This window comes from Anguilla rostrata, chromosome 5 (genome assembly GCF_018555375.3).
Source record: "Anguilla rostrata isolate EN2019 chromosome 5, ASM1855537v3, whole genome shotgun sequence".
NCBI lineage: Eukaryota > Metazoa > Chordata > Actinopteri > Anguilliformes > Anguillidae > Anguilla > Anguilla rostrata.
In genome coordinates this window covers 46679178-46691980 of record NC_057937.1, presented here as the reverse complement: position 1 = coordinate 46691980, position 12803 = coordinate 46679178, and the positions used below count along the sequence as shown (strand labels likewise).

The 12803-nt window shown below is 44.2% G+C and overlaps 1 protein-coding gene across 4 annotated transcripts in view; it reads right to left on the bottom strand.

Moving 5' to 3' along the window:
- lrrk1 (leucine-rich repeat kinase 1) overlaps window positions 1–12803 on the bottom strand; it is a 45286-nt gene that overhangs the window by 30500 nt on the left and 1983 nt on the right. For 3 of the 4 annotated variants that reach the window (XM_064336632.1, XM_064336631.1, XM_064336630.1), the window contains 6 exons: window positions 12572–12787; window positions 4679–4845; window positions 2307–2478; window positions 2008–2187; window positions 1096–1244; window positions 48–274 (listed from right to left, as the gene is read on the bottom strand). In XM_064336632.1, the coding sequence (XP_064192702.1) occupies window positions 48–274; window positions 1096–1244; window positions 2008–2187; window positions 2307–2478; window positions 4679–4845; window positions 12572–12638 (962 nt within the window). In that variant the 5' untranslated portion in view covers window positions 12639–12787. Of the gene's footprint in view, window positions 1–47; window positions 275–1095; window positions 1245–2007; window positions 2188–2306; window positions 2479–4678; window positions 4846–8867; window positions 9008–12571; window positions 12788–12803 lie in introns of those variants that run through there. The other variant, XM_064336633.1, reaches the window with a different exon arrangement.

Below are 12803 nucleotides of genomic sequence, written 5' to 3'. Positions count from 1 at the left end.
GCAGAGGATCCCTACAGTTTGAAAAAGAGCACAGCGCCGTAACTCACTGGGTGCAGATGATCTCCTGGGAAGAGCGGGCAGTGGGCAGCTCTTTCAGCTGGTTGTTGGAGAAGTCCAGCCTGTGGAGGTTGATGAGGCCCCAGGGGACCACCGAAGGGAGGGCCGAAAGGCCGTTGGAAGACAGGTCCAGGTGCGTGATGCGGGATGAGAGGTCGATGAACCAGTCCAGCTCCAGCCATGGTAGCTTCAGCCCTGACCAGCGCACAAAGAGAGCCTGCAGACAGCCAGAGCCAGAGTCAAACCTGTGCTGCGCGGACCACCATCACGTGTAGCACTGTATGCTTCATCATTGCTACCAACTAGGAAGGACTGTTGTTAGTTTTGCTTGAAGACATTTTCCCCTCGTGTTTGATGCTATGAGAAAGCACCATAGAAAAATCCAAACTCCAAAGCTGAAAAAAACACACTGCCCTTAGAGCAACATGACGACAAAATTCAATTTACTGATCTTTATAGACCAGAGGCGGACAAGGAAGGGCCATACCCTGTCCTGGATTTCATGCCTTCTGGTCTTAATGATTTAATTAGCCCTAACATTTACGCCATTTGAGATTGAGATTAGCTACATTTCTCGATAAGCACACGAATGACAGATGAAGACCGTTCTTGCGTCACTATTTAAAACGTTTTTCTGTGATCTGACCTACGAGTGAGCCAGTGTTGGTGCATACAGCCAGTTGGCTCATTTAGCCAGGGTAATTGGTGGAAATAAAAACCTGTGTACACACCAGAACTGCCCACCCCTGTTATAGACAATGGAAGGAAATGGCCAGGATGAGGCAGATCAAAAACTTTACATTGTGCAGAAATTCCCCTAAAACACTCATTACATAAACTGTACATTGAACTTCATGAGGGGCACAAAGAGTGCAGTAATAGCACAAAGAGGGTTAGGTATTGCAAGATCCAAGCCACGTACGTTTCAGGAAAAACACCCAGCTAGGATACTTGAGAAGAATATAAGAAAAATTGAAGACCAGAACACTAAAGAAACAAGGAAGTGATGTCAGAAAGGATATTTGGGGGAGTACTCACGTCCTCCACTTCCCCGCTGTCCTCTGCCTCGCTTTCCTCCATAAACTGAGTCCTGAGCAGTTGCCTGGAGAAGGCAGGATGGTCCATCAGGGTGTAGGACGAGAAGCCGGCTCCATTCTGCAGCAGAAAGCAAGAGATCTCCTCGTTCCCTGGGAAGGAAAGCAAACACAGCTTTCAGAAAATCCCCCAGAACAGGAAGTACAACTCTTTGTGCTAGGGTTCCAAAAAGAGGAATTGGTTTAGTCATGAATTTGATTACCAAAAACATTTGTGTGATACACATTGGTGAGAAAATCTCTGTCTTAAAGTCTACACTCCTTTGCTAATGTCTGTTCTATTCGGACAGGTAGAATGCAGAGACGGTAATAGACAGAGAAGGGGCCACAGCTGGGAAAGTGCCACAGTGAAATACCAACCCCCACATAGGTGGGTGGATATCATTGGCTGCCCTACAGTCACACGTGTGACCAGGCTTTTTCACTTCTGATTCCTCATCCAACAAAACCTGTAAGCTATTTTTATGTCAAAGAACAAGAGTTAATGGAACTACAGAACAGTATATCAAAGCCTTGTGTCCAACAAATATTCACAAGAATATTCTTAGAGTAGCTATGCTTTTAATGCTGGGTTCAAAATACATCCTCATACAAAGAACCTACATTTATGGCTGTTAATAATTGATGCATGAAAAGAAGAGATCATATATATTGACCAGTTAAGACTAAAGCTAGACATTAATCCACCAGTAGACATCAAAACATTAACATGTAGATAGGAGATGAGTGACAAGGAAGCATTAAACAGCTGAGAGGAGAATGCACTGGCGCCTCCATTTATAAATCCAACACAGATAACCCACGACTCGCTCTCCTGTCCATTGCGACGGTATTGCGCCCCTCCCCCGACACCCACCGGCCTGCGCGGCTGCGTACAGGGGCAGCCCGGTGATGACGGCGAAGTCGTCGTTGCGGATGGCGCAGTCCTCCGCGTCGGCACTGTAGCCCTGGACCAGCAGCTTCACCACCTCCAGGTGGCCCCGCTGGCAGGCCGTGGCCAGCATCCAGTTCAGCAGGTCGCGCGGGACGCTGGGGGCTGCGTGAGGGGAGAAGAGAGAGCGTCACGCCTCAGTCTCCACCTCGGCCTGCGCCGCGTACCGCCACCCCCGTCCGCCCCGGAACCACCTCCAAACCCCTCCTCCCCTCTGCGCTCACCCGGCATGGTGTCCAGCAGCTCTTTCACCACCTGGGGGTGTCCGAAGTGAGCGGCCAGGATGGCGGGGTTGTCCTCGCTGGGCTCCCGCGGGACGGGTGCCCGCTCCTCCCGCACCAGGTACCGCACGCTTTCCAGGTCTCCGTGCTGAGCCGCCGCACACAGGAGCTCAAGCTGGGCCAGAGGCGGGAAGCAGAGAGAGAACAGCAGGAAGCAGAGAGGGAAGAGCAGGAAGCAGAGAGGAAAAAGCAGAAAACAGACAGCGAAGAGCAGGAAGCAGAGAGGAAAAAGCAGAAAACAGACAGCGAAGAGCAGGAAGCAGAGAGGGAAAAGCAGCATTTAGCCACAGTCAGCAGCAGTCACACCTGCAGTACGACCACCAGAGCAGTCAAAACCAAACTAAATCTCATATCCACAAACTACCTTTAACCCTGTTTGTATTATGGGATTGGGTTACAATGCCATACGCTTCAATCCAGGTGCTCCATCTCACACAAGAGGGAAATATCAGCAATACAAGATATTTGTGCATAAAATGCAACACATATAACTAAAAGTGCAGTAGGTGGCAGTATTACATATGTCAGAATATTGGCCTCACAGCTTAATTCAACCGGATCTTTATTGTTCAAATTATTATCATTATTTTTATCAATTATTACCACACACCAGCCTGTTTTAAACGATTCACTCAAAATAATTACATTTTTCTGGAAAAGCTTTCCTGAAAAATGTGCTAGTTTATTTTAAATGGAAGAAAACAAGAAAATCAACTCATTGACAAAGCAGTTCTGTTCAGTGGTACATATCCTTTAATGCCAGCGACCACTTCCTCTTTCATTCTGTCACTCGTAAACTGACATTTTACAGCCTGTCACACACAGACACGTCATCGCTATCAGATGCGTACTGCTCTACTCAAATATCTCAGGGGAGATAACCCACACTTGAGTCACTAATCCGGGCAAGTCTGCAGAGCCTACTTCTTGTGCAATACAGTGATAAGAGCATTTTACAGCAGATAATGCTGTAATCGCTGCAGGACGATACTTTCAATTTCAAACTCAAGGGTCCTAATACAAAAAAAGCTGGTCAAGTATCGCTCACACTAGTTTAACTGCCACATGGTGTAGGAGGCATAATCGCAATGCACATCTTAAAATCACTTCCTCTAATCTCTGGAATAGGCACTTACTGGTGGCCGACAAAAACAAACAAAAAAAAAAAAAACATTACGCCTTACAACATCATCTGTATCCACATTACAAGGCTTACAAGTGCAAAGGTAGAGATAATCCAAGCTGCTGATGCCCTTTGCCCTACTTTTTAAGCCACTTACTGCTCTTTGGAGACTTGCAGAATGCAAAATTCCTCCATCCAATTCAGCACAAGTACGATTTATTAGTTTTGTCATTTTAATGGGTGTTTCTTAACCAGACTGAGCAATTTTATCACCATAATTGTGTACACACTGTTAGCAGCAGTCTACATAAATTAATGTCCTTGAAGATTGCACACTTAGAAGTTCTTTGTTCTGTCAGGGGAGTTCCTGAGTGATTTATTTTCGACTGCAATCATCATTCAGCCGGTAATGAGGACAACTAATTATGTAATGCCACACAATCCATTCTCTGATGCTGGCATTAACTGTCTCCAGAATCTTAGCGAAAAGATAGTGTGCTTCAAGCAGCCCAGATTCACATGCAATTTGGGTATAAACTTTTAAGACAGGCAAAAGTCCATATTAAACCATAAACAACAACATGCTCAGACACACTCCATCAGGCATTGCTAATGCGTCTGTTAGCTTCACGGGCCTGTCTGGCTGTGTGGCTGGGGCACAGCTGCGGGCCGATCGAGTCACTGCGTGTGCACGGACCTCACCGTGGATGTGGCTCTGCAGCGGCACTCACTGCATCACACTCTCCTATTTCCGACAGGCAGCCGTGAGGCTCGGAGCGTTCATCTTCCCCTTCAGAACATGGTGGAGGGATTTCAGAATGAGGCCAACTTTGCTTCCCACACTGTGTTTCTCAGCATCTATCTGGCTCCAGAATATGTTAAAGCCATTGTAATGCAGAGACTGATCCTTCCCCACTCGGGTAAAGCGGTGGGATTTCTGGGTCTTCGTACCGCACTGAAAACGGTGAGCTCACGCAGCGGTGGCTGAAGACGAGACTGAAGGTGGAAGTGCTACAGCCCTTTCATATACAGGGGGGACTGAGGGACAAAAGGCACGCGAGTGAGCCTTAAGAAGGGATACTGTAGTTAATGATAATGATGATAATAGAGATGATAATGATGATGATGATGGCCTGCCCACATCCCCCACCCTCTTTGCCGAATCCCCTCAGAATGGGAGCCCCTCTCTTACCCTTCCCAGCCGGGCTCCTCCGCTCTCCCCGCAGGAGATCCTGATCAGCTCCTGAGCCTTCCCGCTCTCCCCGTCCCTGTAGGCGGCCTGGATGTTCTCCAGGGTGGGCGACTTGCCGAAGGCGCCGTTCCCCAGGACCGACTGCTTGCCTCCCATGTCGGGGGTGCCTGTAACAGGGCAGAGGACACCCGGGTGATGCCGTCCATCAGCGCGGGCGAAGAGCGGCGAGCTCGGAAAGAGGCAGCAGCCCCGCAGACTGGCAGAGAGCTCCGAAAATAGGTCACGGTTATGAAGAATGCATACGGCGCAGATCTCCCGGAGGACTGACTCCTCGCGCAAGATGCGCAGTCAGGTTAATTGTGAACTGCAGTTTCCTCTCCCCTTCAGGGCCAGCCGTGGCCAGCGCACGGGGATTCAGTCTGCTAACCTTCTTTAGGGGAGAGGACCTCTGGAGAGTCCTGAGGATTACGTTTGTAGAACTGATGCTTCATAAGCAGAACATTAAGGTAATACTACAGCTGTGTCCATTACAAACGGCTGACTTCATAATACAGGTGATTGGAATGCACACACAGAGAACATTGAAGAAAGCTGATGCAGTCTCTCTACTCTAAAGCAAAGGGATATTGTGACAAACTGTCTTCAAACTGACAGTCTGAAATGAGTTCACGTGTATTGTACAGTGTGTCACTATGATCACGTATCACACAAATCAGAAATGCACATGCATGCCGCGTATGAAAACAGGTCCACGACTCCACAAACACTCTTCTGTAGCATCGGTTGACTTATTATATGCAGTTTACACAAAGTCATGTTCTGTCTCCACCGGCCACATGTAATCGTGCTCACATCATGCCATGTTGGACGAGATGGACAATAATGGTCATTTTCATTTTTATTTCATTCCTATAGTGTACCTCGCCTCACATATTACAGCTTCATCAGAGGTCAGCTGTCCTTCAAGCAAACCATTCTATACTGTGTAAGCTGGCATTAAAGTCTGTTGAAACATAGATGCACTGCAGGTTAAATGATCATGCTACATTTGCACTCTTTTATATACTTTCCAAGGGTGTTTAAATATACCCCAGGAATGAAATCCCACGTAATTTCTGTTGGACTGCAGCTTCCCCAATTATTTCTTCATTTAAAATTAGTTCATATCTGACTGCATGAATAAATCATAATTAGAAAAATGACGTACGTAGCATGCTAGGAGCCTCAATGTCATTAATTTCCCTAACATGATCTCTAGTGAGCTGTTTATTTATATGAAGCATTGGCAAACAAATTAACTCCTTGTTGTATGGAAAAACTTCAAAAAAACTTTACAAAAAAAGATTCACAAATTTCTACTGGGACAGCGTTAGTCATTTGCAGGACAATCCTTTCAGAAAGTGAACTGGGAGAAACCAGTTCCAGAAAGGGCTTAGGTAAATGCAGTAAAGCACTGTTACAGCAAAGCGAAGTGGAAAAACACCACATCAATGTTGAGGTGGAGCTGAATCACACCTAATGTAAATACGCTGCAATAGCAGTGTAGTCACAAGGGCTCTTTGTTCACATCTGAGAGATAAATTACAAGATAATGAAATGCACAAATTTGCATCCAGTCCATTTTAAGCAAAATGGCATGCATGAGTGTCTGTGCGCAAATTCACATACAGGTAAATTAGCCAAGGCGACATGAGAACCTGAAAGGAATAAAGCCCACAATGTTGACACAATAACTTACAGTCTAGAACATAATGACTAAGATCATGGAGACACATCAGCATACAGTGCCACCCACATTACAGCAAGCCTCCCACAAGGGCGGGCCGGCGAATTGGGCAGTACTACATGCTGGACTTCATTCCTTACAATACAGGATGTACACCGTAATGAAACAACAGTCCCTTTGTTCTTCAGTTAATGACTTATCCGCAGGATAATCCAATTGTCATTGATGCAGTTCTGATGCTTCTTCAAAAGGGTAGAGACAGACACATTTTGGGGGTGGAGGGACCTCATATTCCCCATGCTCTATGGCTTAATATCAGGGCTGATATGAATAATTAAATATCTGAGTCAGATGAGCTATCTGAGAAATCCTCAGGGACTGAAACCATTAGACCGGGATGGCTTGCATCAATATGGCCCTGACACTGCTGAGCCAGGAACAGAGACCTTCAAGGGCATGCTAGAGACCACAAAGAGCCACAGATCTTGCCAAGGCCTGCAGACTCCTCCCATTTCCCATCTGTCCATCAAAGCCGAAGCCGGAGTGGGGGTGAAGTCTGAGTGATTAACTATTCAACAGGACCACTTAGCCATCCTATATTTTCACCCCTGTTACAGCAAAGAGAGTCAGATTGTTTAAAATCACTGCCTTCCAATATCCACGAGACATTTGTATTGCATTTTTTTCAGAGAACACTTCTCACAACAAAGTTGCTTAAAGCACAAAATGTCTACAGCACACTGGCTAAACACAACAGAGGGAATGAATTTTAGCAAATAACTTCAAAACGTCTACTCCTATACAACTTTCACTGACGCTTCAGTTATTTAATAAAGTATATGTATAATACATCAGATTTGGTGCTTGGATAAGGTGTAACCATTGAAATCTATAGATTTTATCATACACTGCTACAGCCAATAGGCATATTATTCAGAAATAAGAGAGGAACTGGCTATGAGTTGGAAAAAAAAAAAGAACAGAAAGCCATCAACTTAGCCTATATGTTGCCACTAGAAATATGCAATAATCAAAGTGGTGCGCACAAATAAAAGTAAAGAGGAAATTGGGGATAGAAAGTTCAATTTGGGAACAAAAAGCACACAATCAGCTATTCTACCAGGTCAGCACAGTTATATCTAGGATGTCTGGTGAAATAAACTGCATTTCAGCAAAATAAGACACTATCACTTCTCTCAGCATTGACAACAGATACTATCTGCTTAATGCAGAAAGGAATCAAGTACTGTAAAACTCAAGATGTCAACCCCGAGTAGCTTTATTCAAAATATAACCAGGCCTATTCAGGTCCATGTTTAATCAACAATCCTTTCAACATCTTAGGATACAATTTACAGGCTTTTAACTGAATCACACAGTTCACTAATATTTTATTTGGAGTGTTCTTAGCCTTCAGATTCTGTGAATACGCACTTCATTTCTGAAGTCTCATTTCAGTAATTTCAGTGTCAGTCTCATTTGGTACTTTGCTTGTTCTTCAAATAATAATAGGGACAAAGTTATAATAATGTGTCACGCAGTAACAATGGATACTGTAATGTTATCATATAAATATAAGCTCTTATACACTACCAAGTGTTTTAAGCACACAAAAAAAAGCCACGCCAAAATGATGAGTACACATTGGCCCATGTCTGATGTAGCTGCAGTTTGGACTGCTCACACTGGCAAGGCTATTATCTTAGTTCTCAAAGGAGTGTTGTTAAACTGAAAGAACCACTAGTCTCTCGACAAAAAGCCTCCATCAAAAGGCAGTGACAATGTGTAAATGACCCTTCTGATTAAATCAGAAAAAACTGAGACTATTTGGCACAATTCACTGAGCTATTTTAAGTTCAATTCTGTAATGCAAATTTACTCTTCTCTTCTCAAATAACCTTGTGCCCTGTAGCATACTTAAAAGGCTGACAATATAAAACAGTAGGGACTGTAACCTGGTGACAGAATCAAAGTTGACAATCAGGGAGGGGGAAGGCAGACTCCATAATGAAATCAGAATTAACAAGGTAAGCAGGAGCCAAGGGAGGCCTTTCTCTTCCCATAATGGCACACACTGTTCCTGACTAAAGCACGATGCAAACACTTATAATCCCCTCAATAAATAAATTAACACTAATCAACCCAAAAACAGATATAAAAACATAAAACACAAAACAGTAATATCAGGGTAAGCAATGCAAACGCAATCTTTCACAAGTTACTGTGGAAAGTACTTAAGACACATAAGCCTCAACCACAAGCCCATTACATAATAAAAAAGTTAACCGATACATAAAAAACATGCCAAGAACCTAACCAGCCAATGTGACCAAATACAGAATTACACTATCAACAGAAAGCGTAAAGTATACTAGAAAGAATAACATAAGCTGTGTAATAATCAGACTATCCAAGGAGAACCATGGGTACGATGGGCAGCCAGCAGCTGGATTTCAGACATACCTGGTCATACTGCGTGTGTGAAACCCACGTTCTTCTCTGCATCCAGAGAACCCTGTGACAACATCCTCATCCTATATTATCTGAGCAATAACAGTTTCTACTATGCTTACACCGCCATCTTTCAAGGAGACTGCAGCCTGCAGTCCAGGGTCTGATTCCGGTGAGAACAAGGGAAGAGGGAGATGGAGAAGGAGAGAGAGAGACAGAGAGAGGGGGGAGGGAGGGAGAGAGAGAGAGAGAGAGAGAGAGAGAGAGAGAGAGAGAGAGAGAGAGAGACAGAGAGAGAGAGAGAGAGAGAGAGAGAGAGAAAGAGAGAGAGAGACAGAGAGAGAGAGAGAGATGCTCCTTTGTTTATAAGACGAGCTTTCCTCCTGTCCTCATCCTGACGACAGGGCTGGTCTCCACTGCCCCGCTACCCATTACTCTGAAATCCAACCCTCCCTGCTCTCAGTGAAGTATTACAGAGGAGAATACGGGAGGGGGAGGTGGGGGACCAGTTGCCTGAGGGGTGACCTCAGCGGCTGATTTCACTTGTACAGCTCCAGATGGCTTAAGCTCCATTCTACGTTATTAGTACAGTGGTCTCTTTCTGTCCTGGCCAGAGCAGTAGCACAGAGCTGCTTCACACCACATCACAGAGCTGCTTCAGCCAATGTGATGGGACTAGCACTCTCCGTGCAACGCCGTCTCCAGCCCATGCTGTCTCACACTCTGACGGATCGCTGTGATTTGCACACATACTCTGTTTTACAACAGCTTACGGAAAGTACTTAGTGAAATGTGCAGACATTTGAAATGATATACTGCTCGGCCGGGAGCAGGAGGAATACCAGGAAGAGGGCCCAGAAAGACCTGCTGCTTTCTTATTATAGGGTTTCCCCCAGGTGCTCTGAATTAGAAAAAGGGAACCCCCACACACTGGCCAACTCCTGTCACTACAATAATAAACAAAAACAATGCAAGCAACAAGGTCGTTACAGCATAAAGCACATTATCTGTGCCACACTAGCAATTAATAACGTATTGTTAATTATCATTGAGGTATTGTTCATTTACGTATGAATATGAGCGTACTGCATATTGGGGAAGTGAGGATTAAGTAAAATATGTTACATTTCTAAATTCAGCAGTTTTAAAAGCTAAAACTCTCTTTTAATGTTTTGCACTCTGAATACCAAACACTAGTGCATCAACAGTTAAAACCCCTCACTTATCCAACATGTTTAATAAATGTATTTGATTTCAATTGTTAATTATTACTGAAGATATAAGTTATCCATTAAATTGCTGAATTTGTCAATAGGCAGACCAAACTGAGAGAGATTTATTAGTTACAAGTATGCAACGTCTAATCTAAAGGCAAAGGCTGACTACCGTAAAAAAAACAATTAAGGTTATAGGCATAGACAAGTTACAGTCACAAAAGAAATAAATGAAAGAATATACCAAACCACAGCTCGTCTCTCCCAAGATAATCCCAAGAATGTGCCTGGTCACGTCCTGGTACATAACATCATGTAACAGCCTAGAGCCTAGACCATAGTTCAAAAACCAACAGACAGCAGAATATGCCAAAAAGACCAGGGATGAAATGTAGAGCACCAGGCCGAGATGCAAGACTCAAATACCAACTTCCAACCTCACTCTACTTACAAAAAGAAAGGCACATATTTTATCCAGTCGAAATGCTGTGGACAGGACACCCCCTCTTCTCCTGGCTCATGCATACTTAATTAATGAGGATTAGTGAGGATCCAAGGAGTACTGATTTCTTCCTTTTTATGCATTATTATGGGTTCAAGTCAATCTACAATACAACACATGTTTTAAGGTTATAGGTAAATTAACCTTCTCTCCTAGTGAGCATTATGATGACATTAAATTTTAAGGATTTTCAGATCTTTTTGGGAGGGACAGCTTTGGCTATTATGGAAATGTTTGTGAGCTACTATGTAGAGAGGCTAGATCAGGCAACAATTTAACTATGTCACAAAGCCAGCAGTGACACTCTGGCTTCCACTTTCTTCTGGTATGGCCGAACCCAGAATCTCCAACATAGTGCCCATAGGTGTATTCACCAATTTTTTAAGGCACAAAATCCTATGAGAAATACCAGCGTGGGGTTTCCCAGGCCACCCCTGTTGACATACACACACACACAAATTCACACCTCAAATATCTAACCCCATCCTCCAAGTTCTTGCTCTCTGTGTCTTATCTCTAGGCCATGCTAGAGACCCGTTGAAGTTTCCTAAGGCCCAGAATTCATTTTCATATTCACTGTGCCTAGAAGTTGCAGGTGCAGCTGCACTGACTAATAATAATAAATAAGATTCATATGGTTGGCATCTGCACTCAACAATAGGCTCAAAAGTTTCTAAATATTTTCACTGATGATGGCTTGGTGCGTAATCATGTGCGTGTCACTTGTTCTCTATACCAACAAGGGCTGTTGCTAAGGGCTGACACCAGGCCAATGAATTGAGCATAAACTGTTGTACAGTTGAATTTACACCCACATCCATGTCTCATGTATGGGTTTTCCTCTGATTCAATCACATACCAGTCATTTGGATTCATTTTCAACACTACAATCTAAGCAGTTTATTACAGGAGAGCTAGGGCCAACTGGAGGGGAGGTGCATCCATCACTGAGGACGACGGGTGCCTGGTGAGCAGCTAGAGGGTGCAACTGCAGTCGTAACACAAGGGCCCCAGTTTTAGCACATCCGTTTCCCTGCAGGACGAAGCCAATTGTGTGCCACTGCTGGTGGTTATATTCAGCTAATCACAGCGCAGACAAGAACCAGCAATGCCTAGGCCGCAAAGCTCAGCCTGAACTTGTGACTGTGGCGAGCCCCTTTCCCAAGTGAAGCACTCAGAAGCCCCAGGACGCACTGATCAGCACTGCGAGGCTGGCAGCTGAATTCTGCTACAATGCGTCCAGCACCCCGTCTTGAAGTGTCAAACTCCCCCACAGCCCTCTATGCAGACACACCAACACCAGTCATACTGATTAAATGCAGAAATGTACAGCGCCTTACACATCTGATGTTTCAGTTCTTTCTGCTATTTTTAACCCCCCACTCTTGAAGCACAGATGCATTTCTGATCTTTCTGCTAATATCTGAAACCCACAGGTTCTAAAATAGGCAATTACGTCAATCAAAAAGCATGTTCTGTTTCACTGTCCTATTGGGGTAATGTTTTGTGTTTAATGCAACTGCAGGTGGTTGCATTTTCTGTGAAATTAACAACTGAGAGGGAAAAGGAATGAAACCACAGACTGCATGGATGACCTAAAAATAAGTCACGACTTACAATTTCCAGTGTGTGTCAAAAGAGAAATGGCCCAATACCAAGTCTTAGGTCAAAGGATCCACAGGTCAGAGGACATGCTTGCTAGTCTGTACTCTTCTGAATTTCGTTACAATGTACTTAGAGAGAGTTACAGAACTGGGCTTGCAACTCAAATCCTGCTTATTCGATTCCCAGGTAGGAATCTTGAATAAGGCGCTTAACCTGAATTGCTTCAGAAATATCAAGCTGTAAATATGCCCCTTGAATTATAATTATATTATAAATGGCAAAATGTTATCACATCAATTACATAAGATGGAAACAAATCTTCCTCTTGTCAATCAGATGTAATCTCCAGATTTACCAAAAGAGGCTTCCTGTTGTGGACCAAAGCATATACTAACCTTCTTGTTCAGCCATGTTGTTCTCTTTGTCACCACTGATCTCACTGAATCCCACAGACCAGTACATGCTTCATCCAAAGGGTGAGACAAATTCAAAAGATGCCAGCTTATTCTACAAATGTATCGTTGCTGAGAGAGTGGGACAGCAGACTTGAGGGAAGGGGGCAAATTGTATGCTTTGTGATTGATGCCAGTTGGTCCAAGTCAATCTGCAACCTGCAAAAGAGATGGT